Below are 27,566 nucleotides of genomic sequence, written 5' to 3'. Positions count from 1 at the left end.
GACTTTAGAATGATATTACATTGACATCATAGTCTTTGGAATTCTTTGGGAACACCGGAATTTGAATAAATTAGAATTGTAATAAATTAGAATCAGACCAGTTTGAATGGTTAATAACAATTAACCATTCAAACTTTGTACACAGACAGATATAGATATGATATTTAGGGCAATCAATGTGAATCAAGTTCATGAATTTGCTACCAACAGCAGATTTTGGTTGTTTTTGATGTTCCAAAAGCAGTTCTTAGATAATATCCAGACAATACAAAAAAAAAAAATAATGTGATGACTTGGCTACTAGATCAGTTAAATATGTTAGATCCACTCTGAACTTGAGAGCAGATTTCAAGGTTAATTTAAGCAGTGTAATACTACATGAACATGTGTGTGTGTGTGTGTGTGTGTGTGCGCGCGCATGTGTGATAGTTTTAAATGTAGTGCAGAACAAGAAAAATAAATATGGGTAAAGTTAATTGGTGGTTGGCACATGAGCTTGTTTAATCTTTTTAAGTGAAAATATGAGGTTACTCATGGAGAGACCAGAAGAGCCACTGATTTCTGCTGATGTACTTTCAGTTCACAAGCCCCAAACCTACTGTAAAAGTAGTGTAGTTGTGTACTTCTACCTTCTGAGGGTTAAAATAGTACAAAACAGTAGGACTACTGCCCCATGTAAAAACAAGGGAAAAGTAATTGTCCAAGTTGTATAAAAGGTAAGTATGAACAGCTCAGAGGCCCTGTTTTGCGTGATAATGTGAATGTTCAATTAAAAGACATTTCCATTAATATAAAAATCAACCTGTTTTTAAAGCTTGTGCTCATGACGCAACAGTCCTTGAACAGGGTAAATGATAAAATCATGACTTGCACTTAATGGAACGACTGAGTGCAAAAATCAATCTCTTCCACTTGAACGTTCAACGATCTGATTGTACCTCTTAGTATTTGTGTACTACGGCAAGCAGCAAGGCAGACAGAGAGTACCACAATCTTCAATCCACATCCAGCCAGATCCAGTCCGGAGGTTTGGTTCATGGCTGTTAGCGTGTGGTTTTAGTCGGCTCCGGGTTCCCTCCAGCCTCCAAACGTCTTTTCCAAGTAGAGAGCCACCTCGAGGGTCAGGCGGTCCTGCAGCTTCCCAGCAACGACCTGCAGACCCAGGGGCAGACCTTCCTCACCCAGACCCAGAGGGCACTGGGTGACCGGCAGCCCGAGGATGTTGATTATACCTGGAGGCAGAGAAGAATGGACGTCACGGTTTCATATGTGGAAATAAAAATAAGACTGGAGCACCTTCTGACAACTTTACTGGAGGTTGGGAGATGTCCTGTAACTGGAAATATTACGTATAAAGTTTGATCATTTTAGTGGCGCATTCTCACAGAAGAAGAAAGAGACAGAACTGTGGACAGTTGAGGAGGACTGACCTGTGTAGGCGAAGTCAAGGGGTCTGAAGAGCGGGTGGTGGTGTTTAGGAGCCACTCTGGTGTGCGAGGGGTAAAGAAAGACACCGTCAGTCCCCAGCAGCTCGTCCACTTCCTTCTGCAGCTTCTCCTTCTGATGGATGATGAAGGGTGAGGGTTTGGACACCTGGGTCATCTCCACCAGGGCCAGACCTGAACACGTCACGCACACTCATACTGTTCACAGCTGCAGCTTTAAGACGCCGTCGACCAGAATAACACAGGAAGACTTTAAGCAGCCACAATTACACAAAATGTATTTAATAACCAAAGTTTATTTTGTGTAACTGTGCATATGTTGTTTGATTTCATGCTGGAGACGTCATAACTGCCAATATGAGTATGTACTCATTTTCTTTTATTTTCATTTTACATATCATAGATGATACCTATTTTACAACAAACAACAAATTGTTTTTCTCCAAATATTAAATGTATCTGTTTTTATGTAGTTTGTGATACTGTGCAGTATTGTATGGAGCCCCCAAAGTGTACAATATTGTTATGAAATAGATATTTATATGAATAAATTATGTCAAGTATTTAAAAGAAACAGTTAGTTGGTTGATTCAGAACTGCTTAGCGTTGTTGTTGCTCTAGCTAACAGGAGCTAACTGTCTACATTTGGTAGCAGTTGTTGGGCTTGTTAGAGGCAGGAGGCGTGTGATATTACAAATGAAATGTGTAATTATGAAAACTAGGCAATTAGGAAATAAAATGCAATGAAGACAGTCTTGAAATAATGATGAGAGAGTAAACCTTAATAGCTTCATACAAATGAAAATAAATTATAATCAATATTTTTCCCTCTTACCAATAGCAGCCATGGTATGCTCGGATTTTCCCACCATCCATTTCAGCAGCTCCCACAGAGGCCACACGGGTCGTCCTGGTTCCCCAATCAGCTCAGCAAATGTCTGAGGAGGCTAAGGCAAGAAAACAATTATATTTATTATTTATTTCTAAACAATCACAAATTACACAAGAGTGTGTATATTATATTTGTGGTGACACTAACCTGTGTTAGTGCCTTTACTGTGAGTGTGTTACCTCAACACCAGGTTTTCATTTAAAACAAGTCACTAAGTGATTTATTTATGTCATAAAGTACCTCAAAATAGTAGCGCTCACATAATACACACTGTACACAGCACACAAAATATTAGAGAAGCTTTTCATGATTTTTTTGCAACATTTGATGCCTGAAATAGTTTTTAAAATCCACTTGAGTCAAAAGATTTGCTCCCGCTGAAGGACCTTTGCGTATTTTTGAGGCGAGATGAGACATGACTTCCAACATCAGAGAGGCCTGATGAAAACATGATGAATTATGATCAATTTAAACCTGCTGCTTTATCAGTCTGAAGGTTTTTTCATCAACATGTTAACAAACATCACCACTGGGTGGCGCCATAGTTGAAACTTTAGAAACTGTTATATAGCTTTTTATCCAGGCAATAGATTTGTTTTTATAATTTTCAGAACCTTTGAAAGCGGTTCGCTACTGAACACAGTGTCTGGGTGCTTTACAGTCTAGTTTAAATCCGCGGTGGAAGAAGTACTCACATTGTTTACTGAAGTAAAAGTACCAACACAACAATGTAAAAATACTCTATGACAAGCAAAAGTCTTCATTCAAAATCCTACTTAATCCTTTCCTTATCCTAGTAAAAGTATTATAACAAAATGTACTTAGAAGAATCAAAAGTACAAGTTCTGCAGAGCGACACATTATTTACATTACATTATCATTGCAGTAACATTTTATACCAGGAAACCATGAATGGCATGACAGTAATAATAACTTATTCAACTAACCAAAGGACCCTGCAAACCCCATAGCACTGTGTGTGTGTGTGTGTGTGTGTGTGTGTGTGTGTGTGTGTGTGTGTGTGTGTGGTATGCTAAAGCTAAACAGATTAGTGAACCGTTTCTGGGCAGCAGACTACAATAGGCGCTGTGACTAAGACTCAACCTGCTTTCTTTCACATTCACGTCTTATTAGACAGATTCACGACTGTTTCCTGTTTCATGTCCAATAACTGTCCTGCACAGACAGGCAGGGACACGCTGCTCTGGATCAAGGTTGTCAGCTACCTTGCCCTTCTCGTCAGGAAGGCCCATGTAGGTGTCCCAGATCTGGAAGCCATAGCGGAGCTCTGGGAAACGAGCTTCTTGGACTTTCACCCCGAGGTCGGCCTCCAGACGCTCCACCACCTGAAGAACATCGCGTGAGGATTTTAATTAACCTTCCTGATACGCCCGGTTCTGCAGAAGTGATTTGACCAATGGATTCAACGCACCTTCCTCTGAATCTCCATGAGTTCTTTGCTGACGGGGTACGTCACAGTAGAGCCGCCATCGTGAGGGATGGTGAAGAACCGCAGCTTCTTTAAGTCAACCTTCGTGTTTAAAGACAACCTGTGTAAACATGTGGAAGCAAATACTGCAAATTAGACAAACATTAGCGGACAAAGGCCATTGTTTGGTTTTGATTTTTACACCAAGCGCTGCAAGAAAACCTCCAAGAACAAAGAACGCTTAGAAAGTATCTGAATGTTTATAAAGTAAGCTGGTTTTGGAAAAAACACACTCATTCAGCTCTTACATGTGAGCTTTGGGTCCTGCCATGATACTGAGCATGGGCAGCAGGTCCTCAGCGTAGCGGCACATGGGACCATTGCTGATGTACTCCTTGTGTCTGCCGGAGCAAGGAGGGTACTGGTTCTCAAAGGAAATGACACCTGCAGACACACATCACAGTAACTCATTTTTGTGGGCCCTTGCCGGCAGCAGAAACAATAAGAACACTGACATATTATCGCCTTTTAAGTTGATGTGGCAAACTTGTTAGCAAACAGTGGCTTGTTTACACATCCAGCACTTAAGGAGAAACATTAGCATTCATTTGTAGTGATTTCCACCTGATATATTTAATCTCTTTTAGCTCTGTTTCTGGTCTCAGCTAGTCGCTAACTGTGTCTGTCTGCTGTTTGGTGCTGAACATATAGTGAACAGTGTGTTTTTAGAGCTTTCTCACTAAAAACAGCTGAAAAAGATGCCATGAGAGTGAACCAAGCTAAACAATGACTTGAAACTCACTAAAAAAAAAAAAAGCTCTGTGAATGAGGGCTGCAGATTCAAGTGATAATTCGGGTTCATCACTACCAGCGACCCCTTTTACATTGTCATTTAATATAACGGATACTGCAGCAGCACACTGAATAAGGACGGGCTGCATTAATACATATTTAACATGTAGTTTCTCTTACCGGGGGTGGTTTTATGGCCGAATATACCGTTGAAGAAACAGGGCATACGGATGCTGCCGCCGATGTCTGAGCCCACGCCGATGACTGCGCCTGCTCCTCCCAGTATACTGCCCTCCCCACCTGAGGCCGGCAGGTAAGCAGAGAGAGAGAGGAGAGATAAGCTGGCAGTCCTGCTTTATCCACAGTCTTGTTTAATAATACTACACTACTACTACAACATTAACATTAACTACAACAATTATTCAATATTCAATTTTCCAGAACACCTAATAAATAATGTTATATACTATAATATAGCTTTTCTTATCATGGCTCTTAGTAGTGGAGTCCTCGACAACAACAAGTCTTTATATTATGTCTTAGTTAATGTTTTGTTTATCACCTCAGAGAACTTATACTTCCAAAATACACCGAGCTCTTGTTTCTTTAGGGTCTGAATGCACTTACAGTAAATCCCTATGGACAATAGCATTTGCCAAATAAAAGTACTGTAAGGTAATGAGAAAGCGAGGCCTATATTTTGAGGTATGATCAGTTGAGAAACACAAAGTTCCATCTATAACTCAAGAGTCTTCAACCATGTTTGCACATAATGAATTAAATTAAATTATTGTGCACTCATTCTTCTTCCTTCAGTTGGAGATTTGGGTGTGTCATGCTAGTAGCTGCTAATGTAGCCTCGAGCTGCTAGCCTCAAACAGAGGTGAGGAGCGGGCTGCAGAGGTCTGGTGAGCTCACTTCTTTCTAACTCCACACAAACAGATTCTTTTTAATTTTCAAACTTGTAGTCTTCAAGTGACATCATTTGAGGCAGTTTAACAAACTTTGAGCCACAAAAGACTTTATACAACTTGTTTCCACATATGTAGTAGTACTCCCCTTCCCCTTTAAGAGTTTCCCTTCCAGGGACCAGGGCCAGAGCCTCTGTGTTTGTGCGTCTGCAGTGTAATATGATTATCGGGGCTATTCCAGGAGACAAAGAGACTGACTCCAACAATAAGCTGGTCTCAATAAATGCTTCTTGGCTCTGAACCTCAAGTCAACAACAGCGTCTGACTCCCTGCCTGAAAGAGAGGTCGACTCGAGGTTAAACCGAGAGCTGCTGACCTGAACTTCCTCCTGGTATCCTCTCCAGGTCGTACGGGTTGTTGGTGATGCCGTGGAGGTGGTTGTGGGACTCGGACCACATACACATCTCACTGGTGTTGGTGACGCCCAGCGGGATGGCCCCCGCTCTCTTCAACAGGGCCACCGCTGGAGCGTCGACGGTGGCCGTGACCCCTCGCCTGGACATCAAACCTACAGTGTAGGGCATGCCTGCAAGACGCAAATGTGTCAGATGCTCAACTGCAGCGTGGAGTAAACCCCAAACAAAAACACTGACTAATTTCAAGAACATTATTTGCTGGAAATGCTTTTTTTTGAGTGTGTTTTCATCACACAACATGATGTATTCAGAAAAAAGTTACACTAAACTGTGAATGGGTGAGTGGATATCTGTTACCAGTATCAAATGTTGACTCAAATTCTGGTTATTTGATGTATGTAGTCAAAGTAAAGTGCCTGGTTTCAAGTGACCGACAGGATATTCGATGTCTGGAATTTACCCTGGAGGGCATAGCACTCTTTGACAGAGAGCGGGACTCCCAGTAAAGGTAGTCGGTCCTCCAGCACCTCCTCTCCTCCCGTTTCCTCCTCAATCAGCTTGTCGACCTGGGCCGCCTCCTGGAGGGCAGCATCGAACCTGGACGGAGAGAGAGACAAATTGTTTAAATGTAAATATGGCAGAATTCAAGTGTTGCCATGACAGTTATAACTCTTTATATAATTAATTTCATTTTTCTGTCATCTTTGACACGAGTACACTTTGTACAAGTTAAAAAGGAAAATGACAGCATTAAAAGAAACAATAACTTTGCTCCAAACACCCACAAGGAGGAATAATTATTAATAAAAAGACATGGGAGCACAATAGGGCTGCAGTTAACGATTATTTTCTTTATAAATTAATCTGCCAATTCTTTTCTTGTTAAAACAATTTTTTTGTCTATAAAATGTCAGAAAATTGTGAAAAATGCGTATTATAATTTCCAACAGCCCAATGTAACATCTTTAAATGTCTTGTTTTGTTTGACCAACAGCCCGAAACCCAAAAACATTAGGTTTGCTATCATGTACAACAAAGAAATGCATCAAATCCTCACATTTGAGAAGCCAGAGCCAGAAAATATTTGCTTTAAAATATGAGTAAAACGATTAATTGATTCAACATGAACATAAAAAGACAAAAGTAAAAGTATCAGGTAAGGAGGAATGATTCTTTCTTGCCGGTCTTTTACAACAGCGTTCAGAAGAGGGTTGACTTCCTGGATCCTGTCAATGTAAGCCTGCACCACCTCCACACTTGACACCTGCAGAAACACAACATTTAGACTATAAATATGAGTGTTAGGACTAGTTACACACAACAGAAAAAGTAAAACCGCCAGAAGTGGGAAAAAAAAGTACACTTCATTCCTCCAGGTGACATATTAAACAGGTTTGTCCTAAAGATGGAGGGAGAGGAGAAAAAATGCATTCTTTCGTAAATGTGTAAATGTATTGATATCCTTTAACTTTTTATGTTCCACTGCTAACATAACAGTGGGCGTGGACATAAAGTAGAGCAGCAACTATTTAGAGCAGCAGTTATTTTCATGATAGATGAATGTGCTGTTTTCTCAGTTATCCTGTTAACCAATCTGTTTATAATAACATGTAAGAAATAGTAAAAGAAAACCTGAAGATATCCACATTTCACAAGCTGAAACTTGACTAATAATCTCTTTTCAAAATTGTTCACTAATTGATTAATCGACCAGTTGTTTCAGCTCTACATAAAAGCAACACTTGCACAATATGCTGCAATCCAATAGCCCTACAATGAATACACGACTTGTGAAGCTTATGGTTATGAACTTGCAGTGTTTAATGGTGTTTCTCCCCCTCTCCAATATACTGTGGATTCTTTACAACATAATGCAGTCAAAACCGCACAAAGTCCAACCTGTCTCAATAAGATGAAGATCGCATGCCTCACAAAAAGGCTGCAGGGCTATAGCAGAGCAGCTGCTTCTCTACTGTCCACTTTATGTTGTGTATACTGATAAGAAGCCCGGGTGTGTGCTGTGTTGTTATTCCACAGGTGTTACTGTCTTATTTCTAAAGGTTTATAGACTTAATAAATAAAATAAAACTGCAGGGAAAAGTTCATTAGACAGTGGACCAGATATTGAGATGATATTGAGAAACATGCTACGTGGATGTAAGACTTCACACTTCACTGAAAAGCCAGATTTAAAGCCAAACAGCTTATGTAACTTTTGTGAGTCTAAACAACCATTAACCAACATTAGTTAAGTAGAAGTGACTATTTGTTGGTCTGAAGCCACTAAAACACGCTTGTCTGTCCAGCCGCAGTCCTCACTCGGTTTCCCCGGGTACACACCTCTTTCCGTCGGATCTTCTTGGCGAGCTGCGTCGCTGACACGAGCAGCAGAGGGTTGCGGACGGGCGGGAGCTTCTTCCCGGACATAACGGATCTCCGGGGCGAGAAGAGCCGAAACAGCACAAAGAGGACTCCCATGACCGCTTTGAAGAGCCATACCTGGGCCTTTTCCAGACGGCTCAGTGCCATGTTTCCACCGCGGAGGGAGGAAGGACGGTCAACGATTGTTCGGCTGCGGTCACGCCGACTCTGTCGCCAACACTACCGGACACCTCCTAGCATGCAGCGGCTGGAGGATATATATATATATATATATATATACCAGCTAGTTAAGCTAGCACAGGTTAGTGAGCGTGAGGCTAGAACCGGAAATATACCTTCAAAATAAAACCATGAAATGGGCTTCATATAGCAACATTGTAGATTAGTTTCAGCTTTATAGTTATTGCCTGTGGTGGAATATAACTGAGTACATTTACTCTTAGTACTGTACTTAAGTAGAAATTGGGGGTACTTGTACCTTACTTGACTTTTTAACCCTTTCCTAATTTCAGAGGTAAATATTGTACATTGTATTCCAATAACTAACATATATCTATCTATTATGTATTTAGTTATTGGTCAAACTACTATTCCCAGGGTCAAGAATGAACTTTCAAGGTGAATCTAAAATTGCAAACAATAGCAAGACAATGTATGCAATACGAGTCTTATTTCGAAATGATGACCGGAATACATATGATTTATTCTGGATAACTTGACAGTGACCTATATCGGCCCCAGGGATGAAAGGTAAAGTTTAACCTGGGAATTTAACATAAATGTGGTTGGGTAAATAGCTATATTGTGCGTGTTAAACTGGTATTTGAATTGTAAATTTAGAGATAGCATTAAAACCTTTTATTATCAAACGATGAAACGGCAAATTCAACGTGACTAACTTTTGCCTTCACACAGGCCAGAAATGAGACATTATATTAGAGTTAAATACTTTAATCCATTTATACTTCCTATTTTTAGTTTATTCAGATGAATAGTATTAAGATATAATCAGCAAACAAATTATGATGTATTTTTATAGGTTAAGATCAGATCAGGTGATCAGACTGATCACTGCAGGATAATTAACATTAGCTCTACCTTTACATGCTGCAACATTGAAATTTAACATTAATGCTTCAATAATTATAATCCAATAACATAATATACATTATTCTGAAATGGGCCATTTTGTATTTGACTCTAAAATAATATCCGGATGAAGTAACTGTCTGTCAACGCTAGAGGGCAGCATTGCTAAAGACTTTAATTCCTCATTGAACATACAGCACACGTAAACCGCCTCTGCAATGCAGGTCAGTGGGTTAAAGGAGAATCCATACTGTCTGTTACAGTCAGCTCATACTGCACCACCAACACAACCATCACACTGAGCGGAACAGGTTTTACACGATGCATTCAGTGGCTCCACACAGACTTTATAAATTATGTTATTTAACCTTTTGAAAGATGGCTAGTGAAACGTTATTGAAGCCTTTGATAACATCTTATCTTACTGAATGTTCATGCCTTTCATCTCATTGGCATCTGCTGCTTCATTTCTCTTTTTTCCTGTGACAACAAAATAAATAAAAATAAATAATTAAAGATTCAGCTTGGTTAAAAATCAGTGGTGCCATGTAATTAAGTGCATTTACTAAAGTTCTGTACTTAACTACAAATCTGAGGTACTTGTACTTTACTTGAATATTAATAATATATAGAGCAATATATATAAAAAGGACTGTTTTTCTGCATAACAAATACTTTTACTTTTGATACTTGAAGTTCATTTTGCTGATAATACTTCTGCCTTGTTGTATTGATATTTTTACTTAAGTAAAATAATTGAAATTAACTCTTTAACCACGTATGATACTTGCATCAGCCTAACTTGCATATATTGGACTTTTTTCAGTGTATTTGTTGGCTGAAACTATATATTTTTAGGTTAAAACTAACATCTACAAGAGCATTATAACACTATATGTTGAGTTAAGTGATCAATATGTAATCTGATTTATTTTGATAAGAGCAGCTTGATGGTGTATATATGTTAAATAATAGCTCCTGTAGCTCTGATAAATGTTTTCACTAATGAGAGGGGGTCTGTGCATCTGTCATCCTATCCAATAAACCACATTTTCTGTTGACAAAATGAAGTGACGGGCACAGAATTAAAAGGTAAATACTCCTCGGAGGGGTACGCCCAGTCCAAAAAACATAACACAAACATGTCACGATCCCAACCGAGTGGAGAAAAACAGATCATTCCTTACCTGTAAGATGAATCCCGAGGCTCAGAAAACTACCAGGCATGTAGAAACAAGAGGGGAAACCAGGGAAAACACATATTTGACATTGTTTGTATCCCTTTTTGAAGCTGCAGGAGAAATGCTGCTGTCTGGGAAAGTGCATAAAGCAAATGTAACTGCAGTTAACGGCCCATTATTTTGAGATCATGAAGTGTCCATTGTGTTTTATGGGAACCTTAAAGCCTTTGTGAATGCAGGCCTTCGGGGTAAAATGATACAGGGTCAGTGAACAACAGAGGACGGCTTTGGGCACTTTTGTATTGATTTCCATCTTCTTTCCTGTCTCTGTTGTCACAGGATACACGCCACATGCCATCCACCTATTGCTCATTATTTTGACTCTCACATTGTAGAAAAAAACTCTGGTTCTTTCATAAATTGTGACTGACAATCTAACACACTCCCTGGAAACACCCAAATGGATCACATATAGTATTATCCAGACATCTAATTTTCCTAATGAGATAACAGAAAAAAACCCCGTCTGATCTCTGAGTAGACAGTAATTTACTTTACTGTTCCCACTTCACTCTGATCCACTTTCCTGCACCTCCAATCCGCCCTGGAGACCAATGTAGGCTGATATGTCGGCCCCTTGGGGTTAAAAAGCTGACTGTGTGTGTCTTTGTGTGCCTAAGTGACCATTTTCATTACTTAAAATATAGCATTCAATGTTTTACCCAGATTGTTCTTCACAGGGTGGAAAAAGTATTTAAAACATAAAGAGATTTTCCACTAAAATAACAATTCATTTGTTTTTTTAGGTTGTTTAGCTGCTTAGTAATGCAAGCTGACTCACATCCACTGTTTGAGACTAGATTAAAACTGCCTTTAAATCATTACTAAATCTAACAAGAATCACCACCAAATTATTGGAGAAAATGTGCAAAGAAAGTAACATATTATTTCTCTGTATTAAACAAGTAAAATCAAACTTGATCTGCCTGAAATCACAATCATGTTGCCAGGAAGTACATACATGACAGGAACCAGCTGTCTAGGTGTAATAATGTTGGAGAAGCACAAAAAATGTTTAGCAAACACGATTATCTTTGGGTATATTTCAATAGAGTATTTGCCGTGTTAGTAATCAGTCTTTTATTGACTTCAGGATGTGAGAGTTGAGGACCATTTATGTCAGAGCAGTAATTAAATTATTACTGTCTGCACACCTTATTATTGTGTAATTAAAGATATACATATTATCATATTATTATCTTACAGAGTAAGAACAAAAGAACAGTGTAAAATTCATAATCCAGCCCGCCCCCTGTAAATGCAGAGTGAGTACATCTACAGTTATAGTACAGATATCACCACATGTCAATGAAATCAATAAATATATATATAAACAAAAACAGGCAGTGCAGTCTTCAATTAAATTAGTTTATTAAATTAATTTACTTTTCAATGTACAGATTGGATAACAAAATATAAATATCAAAATATATTCGCGCACCCTTTTGAGTTGAGATTATTTTGTTTCTGGTAATGGAATTCAGTTCAAATCAATTGTATTTATATAGGGCCGAATTGTAGCAGAAGTTATGTCAGGGCACGTTTCATAGAGAACCCAACAGTTCCCACCATGAGCCCGCTCTTGGTTGGGGCGGAAAAAACTGCCTTTTAACAGGCAGAAACCTTGAACAGAACTGGACTCCAGGTGGGCGGTCATCTGCCTTGACCGGTTGGGGTGAGATGGGGCTGTGAGGGGGGGTGGGGGGGGCTGTGAAGGGGGGGGGTTAGGGGGGGGGTGTCTCTCTGCTCTCTTTTCCTGTTTGTGTACTCGCAGCCTTCTGGATCCCCTGGAGAGTTTTCAGGGACTTGTTGGGGCGACCTGACGAGCCTGATTTCTTGTGTCGTAGATTTGTTGACGTTTGTTAAAGGACGTGTCCTGATCAAAGATGACTCCACACGGTGAAGTTTCCGTACGGTGGCAGTGGAGGACAGGGCAACTATATCTTAAGATCCCCCCCCCCCCACCACCACTTAATGTTTGTTTTTGTTTGTTTTTGTTTTCTGTGTTTTTTGTTTTTTTTTCTCCCCCCTCACTTAATGTTTTTTTATTTTCTTCTTTCCTCTTCTTTCCTCTTGGCACTATATGTTAAGACCCCCCCCACCCCCCCCCCGCCACCACTTAATGTTTTTTGTTTGTTTGTTTGTTTTTGTTTTCTTTGGTTTTGGTTTTTTTTCTCCCCCCTCACTTAATGTTTTTTGTTTGTTTGTTTTTGTTTTCTTCTTTCTTCTTCTTTCCTCTTCTTTCCTCTTCTTTCCTCTTGAATGTTGGCCTGGCACGTTCTTCTCCATCTTCTTGAGACAGAATAGGTTTGTTGACGTTTGTTAAAGGACGTGTCCTGATCAAAGATGACTCCACACGGTGAAGTTTCCGTACGGTGGCAGTGGAGGACAAGGCAACTATATCTTAAGATCCCCCCCCCCCCACCACCACTTAATGTTTGTTTTTGTTTGTTTTTGTTTTCTGTGTTTTTTTTTCTCCCCCCTCACTTAATGTTTTTTTATTTTCTTCTTTCCTCTTCTTTCCTCTTGGCACTATATGTTAAGACACACCCCCCCCCCCCGCCACCACTTAATGTTTTTTGTTTGTTTGTTTGTTTTTGTTTTCTTTGGTTTTGGTTTTTTTTCTCCCCCCTCACTTAATGTTTTTTGTTTGTTTGTTTTCTTCTTTCTTCTTCTCTCCTCTTGACTTGTTGGGGTGACCTGGCACTATATCTTAAGAACCCCCCCCCCGGAGAGCAAACCAGATTGTTTTCTTTTGTTTTGGTGTTTGTTTGTTCTTTCGTCTTTCTTCTTGACTTGTTGGGGTGACCCGACGACTTCTTCTTGAGAGAGACAGGATAGGTTTCTTGAAGTCTGTCAAAGGACGTGTCCTGATCAAAAGATTTCTTACAGTGGCATCGGAGCCCCCACCCCACTTAATGTTTTTGTTGTTGTTGTTTTTTAAATTGTTTTTTTTTGTTGTTATTATTTTTTTCTTTGCTCTTGCCTCAGGACTCATCTACTGCTGAATGGCAAACAACACACACATGTATAAGTGTACATATATGTATGTATGCGTATAAACGATACGACATACTTACTTCCACAACCATCATCTTCTTCCCTCGTCTATGGGGAAGAAGATGTGTGGTGTGTCTACCTGCGTTTTTTGGCCACAGATGGAGCTCCTTCCTGCCTCTCGTAGAACAGCAGGTATGCCGTTCGCTGCCGCAGGTGACAGACGGAAGAGCCGGTTGTCTCGCTCACTTTGTCGTCATTGTACGTGAGCCAGCGTTCTGTCACGTCCCCTGATGTCTGCTCTCTGTAAGCACCGTCACAGATGTAATGGCCTGAGAGGGGAGGACACATTTTTTTAAGGGTACACATCCAAAGGAAGCGGTCGATTCTTAAACCTTGAAAATCATTTTCAAACAGGTGAAGCTACCAAACGCCACCAAACACTTACCAGAGTGAGCTGTGGAGCCCAAATGGCTGACGATGCTAACTAACGAGTAGCGAGTTGATGCCTAGAAAAGAACAATTCAAATTGACAGCAGGTCCTGTATACATATTTGACAGATTTTCTGTAAATCTTTGTTCTAGGTTCAGTTTCTATCCAGCAAATAAAGCTGTTAGACAGGACAAGTCATCTTTACCTCATCAGTGATGATGCCTTCAGGTTTCACCAGAAGCTCCCTTGTTAAAACGATGGGGATGGCAATTTTCTCCAGGTCGAAGGATGGAGTGAATCTGAATCTTTTGAGCTGGAGAATCAGTACACTGTGGACAGAAAAGAGGTACAGGAGTGAGAGATGAGTGAGAGATGAAGAGGGCCAGATCACAAGTTGACAGAAAGAAGGAAAGTGTTCAGGCTGAACTGCGGATGATATTACATACTTTGGCAATGTCAAGAATGACCACTGCTGTGACGACTCCTTGGAATCACACTCGCATCTATACTCAAGCTGGCTCTCCTGCAAGCAGGGAACAGGAGTAAGAAGCAGGTTTTAGTTTTTCTTTTCATGGATGATGAATGACATTTTCAAACAAACACACAACATGTGGGTGGAGTGTTTGTGTGTGTAGTGTGTAATGAAATCACATTAAACTCAGAGTAAATGAGCAGATGTGCCACTTACTTTTATGTACTCCTGCAGACTCTGGCTCACAGAGCCCCCAGGCACCAGGTCCAGGGATAGGTTGAGGAAATCCTCCACCCTCGGGGAATGCATACCACATCTGCAGAATAAAGGGACAACTCGTGTTACAACACGGCTACAGATTTCACAGTAAGTGTAAAAAAGTAAGTGGCTGTGCATTCATACCCTCTGCAGGTCCTGGTGCTCAACATCTGGAAGGCAATGTGAGCATCGATAGGGCAAGTGTATCTGATGCCCATGTCCACTGCTGCCGTCTGCAGGCCGGCGGACGGAGACCTCAGCATGTCCAGCACACAGCTGAGGAACTCATGGGCGTCCTGCACAGAAACATACAGAACAAAGATGTTCAGAAAAAGACGTTCGTAAAGATGTGTGTGGTGCTATGTTGTGTATTGTAAACATAAAGCATACTAACTTTCTGACTATTGTCCTTAAACTCTGAGTTATACTCAGCAACTGTGTTTTTAAAGGCAGCCAGGACACTTTTTTTCTCCTTCTTGTTGTCAGAGAAGTGACAGACGCCAACCTCCACAAACCCTCTGGGAAGAGCAAAGATGAAGAGGAAAGGACAGAAGACAGTTTTTTTGTTTTTGTTACTTCTTGTTAATCTGCAAATTTAGCGGAGAAAGAGTGATCTGTGTGTGAGTGTGTGTGTGTGTGTGTGTGTGTGTGCGTGTGTGCGTGTGTGTGGAGGTGCTGTACCTGATGAGTCGACATTCGGAGTGAGAACTCCACACCTCCTGCTGGTTGTGGACCTCCTGAACGAAATGAGTCAGTGTCAGGAGGCCTTGCAGAGTGGAGTTCATGTAGCAGGTCTGCGCCAGGTTGGGGAACCTTAAACACAACAAAGACAGGGGACCAAACTCAGACTGGAGCTCGTTTTCTTCACAGTGTGCATGTTTCAGCTGTATTTCAGGGGTGAAGATTGATATATCTAAACCTGGAACAACGTTATATACAAGCAAGTATAAAAACAACACATGAGCGTTCAGTGTGTGTATATGAGTCTGTTTGCAGGTACATACCCGAGGCAGACTAGCTCCTCTCTGGAGAGGTGTTTTCTGGTGGCTGGTGTACGCGACTCTGAGACGTGGGCATATATATTCGCCCGCAGATCGATGTCGATGGATTCGACCTGACTCCCACCATGACCGATTGGGGTCGGCTGCCTTGGCCTTGGTTCATCAGTGGGGATCACACTTGAGCTGCCATCTGATTCGTCTTTGGACGGCTCGACCTCTACTGTCTCAAGTGGATGGCTTCTCTCGGCTCCTTGGTCGGTCACAACTGGAGACGCGACCTTGTGTTTCTGTTGAGTGTCAGTACAAAAAAAACACTTACAGCAAAATCATATTCACATAATATGCAGAATCCGCATGTTAACATTTTAGCAGTTTAGTCAGCTGGTAACACTAGCAACATTCAGCTCTGTAGAACATACTTTGCGGCGAGAGAGAAGCCACCGACGCCACCACGGTTTCTTTTTCTTTTTAGTCTCAGTTGCAGCAGAGACAGGAGTAGAGACTGGGGTGGAGACTGTGGTGGAAACTGGGGTAGAGACTGGAGTGGAGACTGGGGTAGAGACTGGAGTGGAGACTGGAGTGGAGACTGGGGTGGGTGAAGCCTCCTGGACACCGGCGTCTTTGTCAGATTCTTTGATGACGTTGACGCTGGAGATAAAGGGAAACACAGATGGTTATTCTACTGTACGGTCCCGAGGGGCAAACAATATAAAAGGAACACCAATATAATGTGTTCAGTCAGCCAAAATAGAAACAGACAGTAAAGAGATGTCATACCTCTTTTCTGTGGCAGAAGGTGGCAGGGTTGTGACTTCTGCCACATCTTCTTTCACTGGCGTCTTTTTGGTTTTCTGTTGGGTATAAAATCATAAACCCAGAAAATACAGCTGAGACAGGCACGAATTATTGCACCATTTTGGTCAGTGGTTATTATATGTTATTGTAATTGTAATATTCAGCTCTGATAAACATACATTCTTACGGAGCCACCTACGCCACCAGGAAGCCTTCTTAGCTTTATTCCCTGGAGCCTCAGTTGGAGCTGTGAGGACTGTGATGGCTGAGGTAGACGTAGAGTCAGGGACCACAGTTTTTTCTTTTGGGTCTTCCTCTACATTGACACTGGAAATAAAGAGAAAATACAGATGATAATTCAACTGTGTACTCGAGTCAAAATGATTGCTAAAAGTCAATCAGAATTGGATTGACTCTCCTGGTGGTTTCAGGAAAGACATAATCACTGTCCTTTTACAAGTGACATATTTAGAAAAACATTAAGACAATTATGACAAAGTGTGAGTGTGTATCTATGTTACCAAACAAATTGAATAAAACACCACACAAGATACCATAAAGAGCAGATTATATAATTATGAGACATCTTACTTCTTCTGTGGGCTGGAGCTTTTCGTGTCTCCAACTTCCACATCAGTTTGACTTTTATTCTGTTTAAAACATATAAAAGCATACGTGATTAAATACGACAGATTCATAATCGGCTGCTTCACACAGAAATATCAACAACAAAAAACATTGAGAAATTCAGAATTCACAATCCCAATTGTAGTTTTAGTTTAGTTTACACGACAGAAAATCAAGTGTATACCTTAAGTCGTCTGCGAAGGTAGCGAAACATCTTTGTAGTGACTGTAATTTGCTCAGTAAGACGGAAACTTTGCAAAATTTTCAGTATCTGGCTGTGATATCGAAGGTCGGTTTGCAAATCTCAGTGCAAATTATGTTATGACCCTACAGACTTTAGAATGATATTACATTGACATCATAGTCTTTGGAATTCTTTGGGAACACCGGAATTTGAATAAATTAGAATTGTAATAAATTAGAATCAGAGCAGTTTGAATGGTTAATAACAATTAACCATTCAAACTTTGTACACAGACAGATATAGATATGATATTTAGGGCAATCAATGTGAATCAAGTTCATGAATTTGCTACCAACAGCAGATTTTGGTTGTTTTTGATGTTCCAAAAGCAGTTCTTAGATAATATCCAGACAATACAAAAAAAATAAATAATGTGATGACTTGGCTACTAGATCAGTTAAATATGTTAGATCCACTCTGAACTTGAGAGCAGATTTCAAGGTTAATGTAAGCAGTGTAATACTACATGAACATGTGTGTGTGTGTGTGTGTGTGTGTGTGTGTGTGTGTGCGCGTACGTGTGATAGTTTTAAATGTAGTGCAGACCAAGAAAAATAAATATGGGTAAAGTTAATTGGTGGTTGGCACATGAGCTTGTTTAATCTTTTTAAGTGAAAATATGAGGTTACTCATGGAGAGACCAGAAGAGCCACTGATTTCTGCTGATGTACTTTCAGTTCACAAGCCCCAAACCTACTGTAAAAGTAGTGTAGTTGTGTACTTCTACCTTCTGAGGGTTAAAATAGTACAAAACAGTAGGACTACTGCCCCATGTAAAAACAAGGGAAAGGTAATTGTCCAAGTTGTATAAAAGGTAAGTATGAACAGCTCAGAGGCCCTGTTTTGCGTGATAATGTGAATGTTCAATTAAAAGATATTTCCATTAACATAAAAATCAACCTGTTTTTAAAGCTTGTGCTCATGACGCAACAGTCCTTGAACAGGGTAAATGATAAAATCATGACTTGCACTTAATGGAACGACTGAGTGCAAAAATCAATCTCTTCCACTTGAACGTTCAACGATCTGATTGTACCTCTTAGTATTTGTGTACTACGGCAAGCAGCAAGGCAGACAGAGAGTACCACAATCTTCAATCCACATCCAGCCAGATCCAGTCCGGAGGTTTGGTTCATGGCTGTTAGCGTGTGGTTTTAGTCGGCTCCGGGTTCCCTCCAGCCTCCAAACGTCTTTTCCAAGTAGAGAGCCACCTCGAGGGTCAGGCGGTCCTGCAGCTTCCCAGCAACGACCTGCAGACCCAGGGGCAGACCTTCCTCACCCAGACCCAGAGGGCACTGGGTGACCGGCAGCCCGAGGATGTTGATTATACCTGGAGGCAGAGAAGAATGGACGTCACGGTTTCATATGTGGAAATAAAAATAAGACTGGAGCACCTTCTGACAACTTTACTGGAGGTTGGGAGATGTCCTGTAACTGGAAATATTACGTATAAAGTTTGATCATTTTAGTGGCGCATTCTCACAGAAGAAGAAAGAGACAGAACTGTGGACAGTTGAGGAGGACTGACCTGTGTAGGCAAAGTCAAGGGGTCTGAAGAGCGGGTGGTGGTGTTTAGGAGCCACTCTGGTGTGCGAGGGGTAAAGAAAGACACCGTCAGTCCCCAGCAGCTCGTCCACTCCCTTCTGCAGCTTCTCCTTCTGATGGATGATGAAGGGTGAGGGTTTGGACACCTGGGTCATCTCCACCAGGGCCAGACCTGAACACGTCACGCACACTCATACTGTTCACAGCTGCAGCTTTAAGACGCCGTCGACCAGAATAACACAGGAAGACTTTAAGCAGCCACAATTACACAAAATGTATTTAATAACCAAAGTTTATTTTGTGTAACTGTGCATATGTTGTTTGATTTCATGCTGGAGACGTCATAACTGCCAATATGAGTATGTACTCATTTTCTTTTATTTTCATTTTACATATCATAGATGATACCTATTTTACAACAAACAACAAATTGTTTTTCATGTTGTTTTTATGTAGTTTGTGATACTGTGCAGTATTGTATGGAGCCCCCAAAGTGAACAATATTGTTATGAAATAGATATTTATATGAATAAATTATGTCAAGTATTTTAAAGAAACAGTTAGTTGGCTGATTCAGAACTGCTTAGCGTTGTTGTTGCTCTAGCTAACAGGAGCTAACTGGCTACATTTGGTAGCAGTTGTTGGGCTTGTTAGAGGCAGGAGGCGTGTGATATTACAAATGAAATGAAAAAGGCAATTAGGAAATAAAATGCAATGAAGACAGTCTTGAAATAATGATGAGAGAGTAAACCTTAATAGCTTCATACAAATGAAAATAAATTATAATCAATATTTTTCCCTCTTACCAATAGCAGCCATGGTATGCTCGGATTTTCCCACCATCCATTTCAGCAGCTCCCACAGAGGCCACACGGGTCGTCCTGGTTCCCCAATCAGCTCAGCAAATGCCTGAGGAGGCTAAGGCAAGAAAACAATTATATTTATTATTTATTTCTAAACAATCACAAATTACACAAGAGTGTGTATATTATATTTGTGGTGACACTAACCTGTGTTAGTGCCTTTACTGTGAGTGTGTTACCTCAACACCAGATTTTCATTTAAAACAAGTCACTAAGTGATTTATTTATGTCATAAAGTACCTCAAAATAGTAGCGCTCAGATAATACACACTGTACACAGCACACAAAATATTAGAGAAGCTTTTCGTGATTTGTTTTTGCAACATTTGATGCCTGAAATATTGTTTTTAAAATCCACTTCAGTCAAAAGATTTGCTCCCGCTGAAGGACCTTTGCGTATTTTTGAAGCGAGATGAGACATGACTTCCAACATCAGAGAGGCCTGATGAAAACATGATGAATTATGATCAATTTAAACCTGCTGCTTTATCAGTCTGAAGGTTTTTTCATCAACATGTTAACAAACATCACCACTGGGTGGCGCCATAGTTGAAACTTTAGAAACTGTTATATAGCTTTTTATCCAGGCAATAGATTTGTTTTTATAATTTTCAGAACCTTTGAAAGCGGTTCGCTACTGAACACAGTGTCTGGGTGCTTTACAGTCTAGTTTAAATCCGCGGTGGAAGAAGTACTCACATTGTTTACTGAAGTAAAAGTACCAACACAACAATGTAAAAATACTCTATGACAAGCAAAAGTCTTCATTCAAAATCCTACTTAATCCTTTCCTTATCCTAGTAAAAGTATTATAACAAAATGTACTTAGAAGAATCAAAAGTACAAGTTCTGCAGAGCGACACATTATTTACATTACATTATCATTGCAGTAACATTTTATACCAGGAAACCATGAATGGCATGACAGTAATAATAACTTATTCAACTAACCAAAGGACCCTGCAAACCCCATAGCACTGTGTGTGTGTGTGTGTGTGTGTGTGGTATGCTAAAGCTAAACAGATTAGTGAACCGTTTCTGGGCAGCAGACTACAATAGGCGCTGTGACTAAGACTCAACCTGCTTTCTTTCACATTCACGTCTTATTAGACAGATTCACGACTGTTTCCTGTTTCATGTCCAATAACTGTCCTGCACAGACAGGCAGGGACACGCTGCTCTGGATCAAGGTTGTCAGCTACCTTGCCCTTCTCGTCAGGAAGGCCCATGTAGGTGTCCCAGATCTGGAAGCCATAGCGGAGCTCTGGGAAACGAGCTTCTTGGACTTTCACCCCGAGGTCGGCCTCCAGACGCTCCACCACCTGAAGAACATCGCGTGAGGATTTTAATTAACCTTCCTGATACGCCCGGTTCTGCAGAAGTGATTTGACCAATGGATTCAACGCACCTTCCTCTGAATCTCCATGAGCTCTTTGCTGACGGGGTACGTCACAGTAGAGCCGCCATCGTGAGGGATGGTGAAGAACCGCAGCTTCTTTAAGTCAACCTTCGTGTTTAAAGACAACCTGTGTAAACATGTGGAAGCAAATACTGCAAATTAGACAAACATTAGCGGACAAAGGCCATTGTTTGGTTTTGATTTTTACCAAGCGCTGCAAGAAAACCTCCAAGAAAAAAGAACGCTTAGAAAGTATCTGAATGTTTATAAAGTAAGCTGGTTTTGGAAAAAACACACTCATTCAGCTCTTACATGTGAGCTTTGGGTCCTGCCATGATACTGAGCATGGGCAGCAGGTCCTCAGCGTAGCGGCACATGGGACCATTGCTGATGTACTCCTCGTGTCTGCCGGAGCAAGGAGGGTACTGGTTCTCAAAGGACACAACACCTGCAGACACACATCACAGTAACTCATTTTTGTGGGCCCTTGCCGGCAGCAGAAACAATAAGAACACTGACATATTATCACCTTTTAAGTTGATGTGGTAAACTTGTTAGCAAACAGTGGCTTGTTTACACATCCAGCACTTAAGGAGAAACATTAGCATTCATCTGTAGTGATTTCCACCTGATATATTTAATCTCTTTTAGCTCTGTTTCTGGTCTCAGCTAGTCGCTAACTGTGTCTGTCTGCTGTTTGGTGCTGAACATATTGTGAACAGTGTGTTTTTAGAGCTTTCTCACTAAAAACAGCTGAAAAAGATGCCATGAGAGTGAACCAAGCTAAACAATGACTTGAAACTCACTAAAAAAAGCTCTGTGAATGAGGGCTGCAGATTCAAGTGATAATTTGGGTTCATCACTACGAGCGACCCCTTTTACATTGTCATTTAATATAACGGATACTGCAGCAGCACACTGAATAAGGACGGGCTGCATTAATACATATTTAACATGTAGTTTCTCTTACCGGGGGTGGTTTTATGGCCGAATATACCGTTGAAGAAACAGGGCATACGGATGCTGCCGCCGATGTCTGAGCCCACGCCGATGACTGCGCCTGCTCCTCCCAGTATACTGCCCTCCCCACCTGAGGCCGGCAGGTAAGCAGAGAGAGAGAGGAGAGATAAGCTGGCAGTCCTGCTTTATCCACAGTCTTGTTTAATAATACTACACTACTACTACAACATTAACATTAACTGCAACAATTATTCAATATTCAATTTTCCAGAACACCTAATAAATTAAGTTATATACTATAAAATAGCTTTTCTTATCATGGCTCTTAGTAGTGGAGTCCTCGACAACAACAAGTCTTTATATTATGTCTTAGTTAATGTTTTGTTTATCACCTCAGAGAACTTATACTTCCAAAATACACCGAGCTCTTGTTTCTTTAGGGTCTGAATGCACTTACAGTAAATCCCTATGGACAATAGCATTTGCCAAATAAAAGTACTGTAAGGTAATGAGAAAGCGAGGCCTATATTTTGAGGTATGATCAGTTGAGAAACACAAAGTTCCATCTATAACTCAAGAGTCTTCAACCATGTTTGCACATAATGAATTAAAAACAAATAACAGCTTTAAAAGAGTACTTCAGCATAGCACCCCTATAACGTTGTCAGACTCATAATGGACAGGATCATTGGTGCACTCATTCTTCCTCCTTCAGTTGGAGATTTGGGTGTGTCATGCTAGTAGCTGCTAATGTAGCCTCGAGCTGCTAGCCTCAAACAGAGGTGAGGAGCGGGCTGCAGAGGTCTGGTGAGCTCACTTCTTTCTAACTCCACACAAACAGATTCTTTTTAATTTTCAAACTTGTAGTCTTCAAGTGACATCATTTGAGGCAGTTTAACAAACTTTGTGCAGCTCTCTCTGGAGCCACAAAAGACTTTATACAACTTGTTTCCACATATGTAGTAGTACTCCCCTTCCCCTTTAAGAGTTTCCCTTCCAGGGACCAGGGCCAGAGCCTCTGTGTTTGTGCGTCTGCAGTGTAATATGATTATCGGGGCTATTCCAGGAGACAAAGAGACTGACTCCAACAATAAGCTGGTCTCAATAAATGCTTCTTGGCTCTGAACCTCAAGTCAACAACAGCGTCTGACTCCCTGCCTGAAAGAGAGGTCGACTCGAGGTTAAACCGAGAGCTGCTGACCTGAACTTCCTCCTGGTATCCTCTCCAGGTCGTACGGGTTGTTGGTGATGCCGTGGAGGTGGTTGTGGGACTCGGACCACATACACATCTCACTGGTGTTGGTGACGCCCAGCGGGATGGCCCCCGCTCTCTTCAACAGGGCCACCGCTGGAGCGTCGACGGTGGCCGTGACTCCTCGCCTGGACATCAAACCTACAGTGTAGGGCATGCCTGCAAGACGCAAATGTGTCAGATGCTCAACTGCAGCGTGGAGTAAACCCAAAACAAAAACACTGACTAATTTCAAGAACATTATTTGCTGGAAATGCTTTTTTTGTGTGTGTTTTCATCACACAACATGATGTATTCAGAAAAAAGTTACACTAAACTGTGAATGGGTGAGTGGATATCTGTTACCAGTATCAAATGTTGACTCAAATTCTGGTTATTTGATGTATGTAGTCAAAGTAAAGTGCCTGGTTTCAAGTGACCGACAGGATATTCGATGTCTGGAATTTACCCTGGAGGGCATAGCACTCTTTGACAGAGAGCGGGACTCCCAGTAAAGGTAGTCGGTCCTCCAGCACCTCCTCTCCTCCCGTTTCCTCCTCAATCAGCTTGTCGACCTGGGCCGCCTCCTGGAGAGCAGCATCGAACCTGGACGGAGAGAGAGACAAATTGTTTAAATGTAAATATGGCAGAATTCAAGTGTTGCCATGACAGTTATAACTCTTCACATAATTAAATTCATATTTTCTGTTTCATTTTTCTGTCATCTTTGATACGAGTACATTTTGTACAAGTTAAAAAGGAAAATGACAGCATTAAAAGAAACAATAACTTTGCTCCAAACACCCACAAGGAGGAATAATTATTAATAAAAAGACATGGGAGCACAATAGGGCTGCAATTAACGATTATTTTCTTTATAAATTAATCTGCCAATTATTTTCTTGTTAAAACGATTTTTTTGTCTATAAAATGTCAGAAAATTGTGAAAAATGCGTATTATAATTTCCAACAGCCCAATGTAACATCTTTAAATGTCTTGTTTTGTTTGACCAACAGCCCGAAACCCAAAAACATTAGGTTTGCTATCATGTACAACAAAGAAATGCATCAAATCCTCACATTTGAGAAGCCGGAGCCAGAAAATATTTGCTTTAAAATATGAGTAAAACGATTAATTGATTCAACATGAACATAAAAAGACAAAAGTAAAAGTATCAGGTAAGGAGGAATGATTCTTTCTTGCCGGTCTTTTACAACAGCGTTCAGAAGAGGGTTGACTTCCTGGATCCTGTCAATGTAAGCCTGCACCACCTCCACACTTGACACCTGCAGAAACACAACATTTAGACTATAAATATGAGTGTTCGGACTAGTTACACACAACAGAAAAAGTAAAACCGCCAGAAGTGGGAAAAAAAGAAGTACACTTCATTTCTCCAGGTGACATATTAAACAGGTTTGTCCTAAAGATGGAGGGAGAGGAGAAAAAATGCATTCTTTCGTAAATGTATTGATATCCTTTAACTTTTTATGTTCCACTGCTAACATAACAGTGGGCGTGGACATAAAGTAGAGCAGCAACTATTTAGAGCAGCAGTTATTTTCATGATAGATGAATGTGCTGTTTTCTCAGTTATCCTGTTAACCAATCTGTTTATAGTAACATGTAAGAAATAGTAAAAGAAAACCTGAAGATATCCACATTTCGCAAGCTGAAACTTGACTAATAATCTCTTTTCAAAATTGTTCACTAATTGATTAATCGACCAGTTGTTTCAGCTCTACATAAAAGCAACACTTGCACAATATGCTGCAATCCAATAGCCCCACAATGAATACACGACTTGTGAAGCTTATGGTTATGAACTTGCAGTGTTTAATGGTGTTTCTCCCCCTCTCCAATATACTGTGGATTCTTTACAACATAATGCAGTCAAAACCGCACAAAGTCCAACCTGTCTCAATAAGATGAAGATCGCATGCCTCACAAAAAGGCTGCAGGGCTATAGCAGAGCAGCTGCTTCTCTACTGTCCACTTTATGTTGTGTATACTGATAAGAAGCCCGGGTGTGTGCTGTGTTGTTATTCCACAGGTGTTACTGTCTTATTTCTAAAGGTTTATAGACTTAATAAATAAAATAAAACTGCAGGGAAAAGTTCATTAGAGAGTGGACCAGATATTGAGATGATATTGAGAAACATGCTACGTGGATGTAAGACTTCACACTTCACTGAAAAGCCAGATTTAAAGCCAAACAGCTTATGTAACTTTTGTGAGTCTAAACAACCATTAACCAACATTAGTTAAGTAGAAGTGACTATTTGTTGGTCTGAAGCCACTAAAACACGCTTGTCTGTCCAGCCGCAGTCCTCACTCGGTTTCCCCGGGTACACACCTCTTTCCGTCGGATCTTCTTGGCGAGCTGCGTCGCTGACACGAGCAGCAGAGGGTTGCGGACGGGCGGGAGCTTCTTCCCGGACATAACGGATCTCCGGGGCGAGAACAGCCGAAACAGCACAAAGAGGACTCCCATGACCGCTTTGAAGAGCCATACCTGGGCCTTTTCCAGACGGCTCAGTGCCATGTTTCCACCGCGGAGGGAGGAAGGACGGTCAACGATTGTTCGGCTGCGGTCACACCGACGCTGTCGCCAACACTACCGGACACCTCCTAGCATGCAGCGGCTGGAGGATATATACATATACCAGCTAGTTAAGCTAGCACAGGTTAGTGAGCGTGAGGCTAGAACCGGAAATTTACCTTCAAAATAAAACCATTAAATGGGCTTCATATAGCAACATTGTAGATTAGTTTCAGCTTTATAGTTATTGCCTGTGGTGGAATATAACTGAGTACATTTACTCTTAGTACTGTACTTAAGTAGAAATTGGGGGTACTTGTACCTTACTTGACTTTTTAACCCTTTCCTAATTTCAGAGGTAAATATTGTACATTGTATTCCAATAACTAACATATATCTATCTATTTATGTATTTAGTTATTGGTCAAACTACTATTCCCAGGGTCAAGAATGAACTTTCAAGGTGAATCTAAAATTGCAAACAATAGCAAGACAATGTATGCAATACGAGTCTTATTTCGAAATGATGACCGGAATACATATGATTTATTCTGGATAACTTGACAGTGACCTATATCGGCCCCAGGGATGAAAGGTAAAGTTTAACCTGGGAATTTAACATAAATGTGGTTGCGTAAATAGCTCTATTGTGCGTGTTAAACTGGTATTTGAATTGTATATTTAGAGATAGCATTAAAACCTTTTATTATCAAACGATGAAACGGCAAATTCAACGTGACTAACTTTTGCCTTCACACAGGCCAGAAATGAGACATTATATTAGAGTTAAATACTTTAATCCATTTATACTTCCTATTTTTAGTTTATTCAGATGAATAGTATTAAGATATAATCAGCAAACAAATTATGATGTATTTTTATAGGTTAAGATCAGATCAGGTGATCAGACTGATCACTGCAGGATAATTAACATTAGCTCTACCTTTACATGCTGCAACATTGAAATTTAACATTAATGCTTCAATAATTATAATCCAATAACATAATATACATTATTCTGAAATGGGCCATTTTGTATTTGACTCTAAAATAATATCCGGATGAAGTAACTGTCTGTCAACGCTAGAGGGCAGCATTGCTAAAGACTTTAATTCCTCATTGAACATACAGAACACGTAAACCGCCTCTGCAATGCAGGTCAGTGGGTTAAAGGAGAATCCATACTGTCTGTTACAGTCAGCTCATACTGCACCACCAACACAACCATCACACTGAGAGGAACAGGTTTTACACCATGCATTCAGTGGCTCCACACAGACTTTATAAATTATGTTATTTAACCTTTTGAAAGATTGCTAGTGAAACGTTATTGAGGCCTTTGATAACATCTTATCTTACTGCATGTTCATGCCTTTCATCTCATTGGCATCTTCTGCTTCATTTCTCTTTTTTCCTGTGACAACAAAATAAATACAAATAAATAATTAAAGATTCAGCTTGGTTAATAATCAGTGGTGCCATGTAATTAAGTGCATTTACTAAAGTTCTGTACTTAACTACAAATCTGAGGTACTTGTACTTTACTTGAATATTAATAATATATAGAGCAATATATATAAAAAGGACTGTTTTTCTGCATA

At 40.5% G+C, this 27,566-nt stretch overlaps 3 protein-coding genes across 4 annotated transcripts; all 3 read right to left on the bottom strand.

Moving 5' to 3' along the window:
- Positions 1-927: 927 nt before the first annotated feature.
- LOC139305925 (fatty-acid amide hydrolase 2-A-like) lies at positions 928-8,443 on the bottom strand. Its single transcript, XM_070929874.1, has 11 exons — positions 8,226-8,443; positions 7,067-7,149; positions 6,346-6,482; positions 5,846-6,055; positions 4,739-4,858; positions 4,075-4,210; positions 3,770-3,887; positions 3,564-3,683; positions 2,281-2,392; positions 1,431-1,619; positions 928-1,232 (listed from the first exon to the last, which is right to left on the bottom strand). The coding sequence occupies exons 1-11, from the start codon at positions 8,412-8,414 to the stop codon at positions 1,057-1,059; spliced, it is 1,590 nt and encodes a 529-aa protein (XP_070785975.1). The 5' UTR covers positions 8,415-8,443; the 3' UTR covers positions 928-1,056.
- A 5,289-nt stretch (positions 8,444-13,732) lies between these two features.
- On the bottom strand, positions 13,733-17,394 carry LOC139306257 (ubiquitin carboxyl-terminal hydrolase 12-like). The gene is made up of 14 exons (XM_070930206.1): positions 17,365-17,394; positions 17,145-17,203; positions 16,733-16,880; positions 16,536-16,609; positions 16,178-16,406; positions 15,762-16,045; positions 15,439-15,570; positions 15,152-15,275; positions 14,902-15,053; positions 14,716-14,815; positions 14,474-14,550; positions 14,233-14,356; positions 14,043-14,103; positions 13,733-13,926 (listed from the first exon to the last, which is right to left on the bottom strand). Exons 1-14 carry the CDS (start codon positions 17,392-17,394, stop codon positions 13,733-13,735), a joined length of 1,788 nt encoding a protein of 595 aa, XP_070786307.1.
- LOC139305901 (fatty-acid amide hydrolase 2-A-like) lies at positions 16,347-26,024 on the bottom strand. 2 transcript variants are annotated; one of them, XR_011599358.1, is made up of 15 exons: positions 25,780-26,024; positions 24,627-24,709; positions 23,892-24,028; positions 23,393-23,602; positions 22,202-22,321; positions 21,544-21,679; positions 21,241-21,358; positions 21,035-21,154; positions 19,776-19,887; positions 18,953-19,141; positions 18,461-18,754; positions 17,145-17,203; positions 16,733-16,880; positions 16,536-16,609; positions 16,347-16,406 (listed from the first exon to the last, which is right to left on the bottom strand). XR_011599358.1 is itself a non-coding variant. In XM_070929850.1 (11 exons), exons 1-11 carry the CDS (start codon positions 25,966-25,968, stop codon positions 18,579-18,581), a joined length of 1,590 nt encoding a protein of 529 aa, XP_070785951.1. In that variant the 5' UTR covers positions 25,969-26,024; the 3' UTR covers positions 18,434-18,578. The 2 variants fall into 2 exon arrangements, 1 of the variants encoding a protein (XP_070785951.1); XM_070929850.1 differs by lacking the exons at positions 16,347-16,406; positions 16,536-16,609; positions 16,733-16,880; positions 17,145-17,203 and having other exon boundaries at positions 18,434-18,754.
- Positions 26,025-27,566: the final 1,542 nt, after the last annotated feature.

The sequence above is a fragment of the Enoplosus armatus genome, chromosome 23 (genome assembly GCF_043641665.1).
Source record: "Enoplosus armatus isolate fEnoArm2 chromosome 23, fEnoArm2.hap1, whole genome shotgun sequence".
Lineage (NCBI taxonomy): Eukaryota > Metazoa > Chordata > Actinopteri > Centrarchiformes > Enoplosidae > Enoplosus > Enoplosus armatus.
This window is presented reverse-complemented; position numbering and strand designations above follow the sequence as displayed.

Coding starts and splice junctions, on each gene's coding strand:
- LOC139306257 (XM_070930206.1), bottom strand. CDS start 17,394: ATGTTTCGCTACCTTCGCAGACGACTTAAG. Junction 15,571..15,761: donor GAGGAGCTAGTCTGCCTCGG/GTATGTACCTGC, acceptor GTTGTGTTTAAG/GTTCCCCAACCTGGCGCAGA. Junction 14,357..14,473: donor TCATTCTTGACATTGCCAAA/GTATGTAATATC, acceptor TTCTGTCCACAG/TGTACTGATTCTCCAGCTCA.
- LOC139305925 (XM_070929874.1), bottom strand. CDS start 8,414: ATGGCACTGAGCCGTCTGGAAAAGGCCCAGGTATGGCTCTTCAAAGCG. Junction 3,888..4,074: donor GCAGGACCCAAAGCTCACAT/GTAAGAGCTGAA, acceptor ATGTTTACACAG/GTTGTCTTTAAACACGAAGG. Junction 3,684..3,769: donor TCATGGAGATTCAGAGGAAG/GTGCGTTGAATC, acceptor GATGTTCTTCAG/GTGGTGGAGCGTCTGGAGGC.
- LOC139305901 (XM_070929850.1), bottom strand. CDS start 25,968: ATGGCACTGAGCCGTCTGGAAAAGGCCCAGGTATGGCTCTTCAAAGCG. Junction 22,322..23,392: donor GATACCAGGAGGAAGTTCAG/GTCAGCAGCTCT, acceptor TGCCGGCCTCAG/GTGGGGAGGGCAGTATACTG. Junction 18,755..18,952: donor CCTTGACTTTGCCTACACAG/GTCAGTCCTCCT, acceptor CTCTGCCTCCAG/GTATAATCAACATCCTCGGG.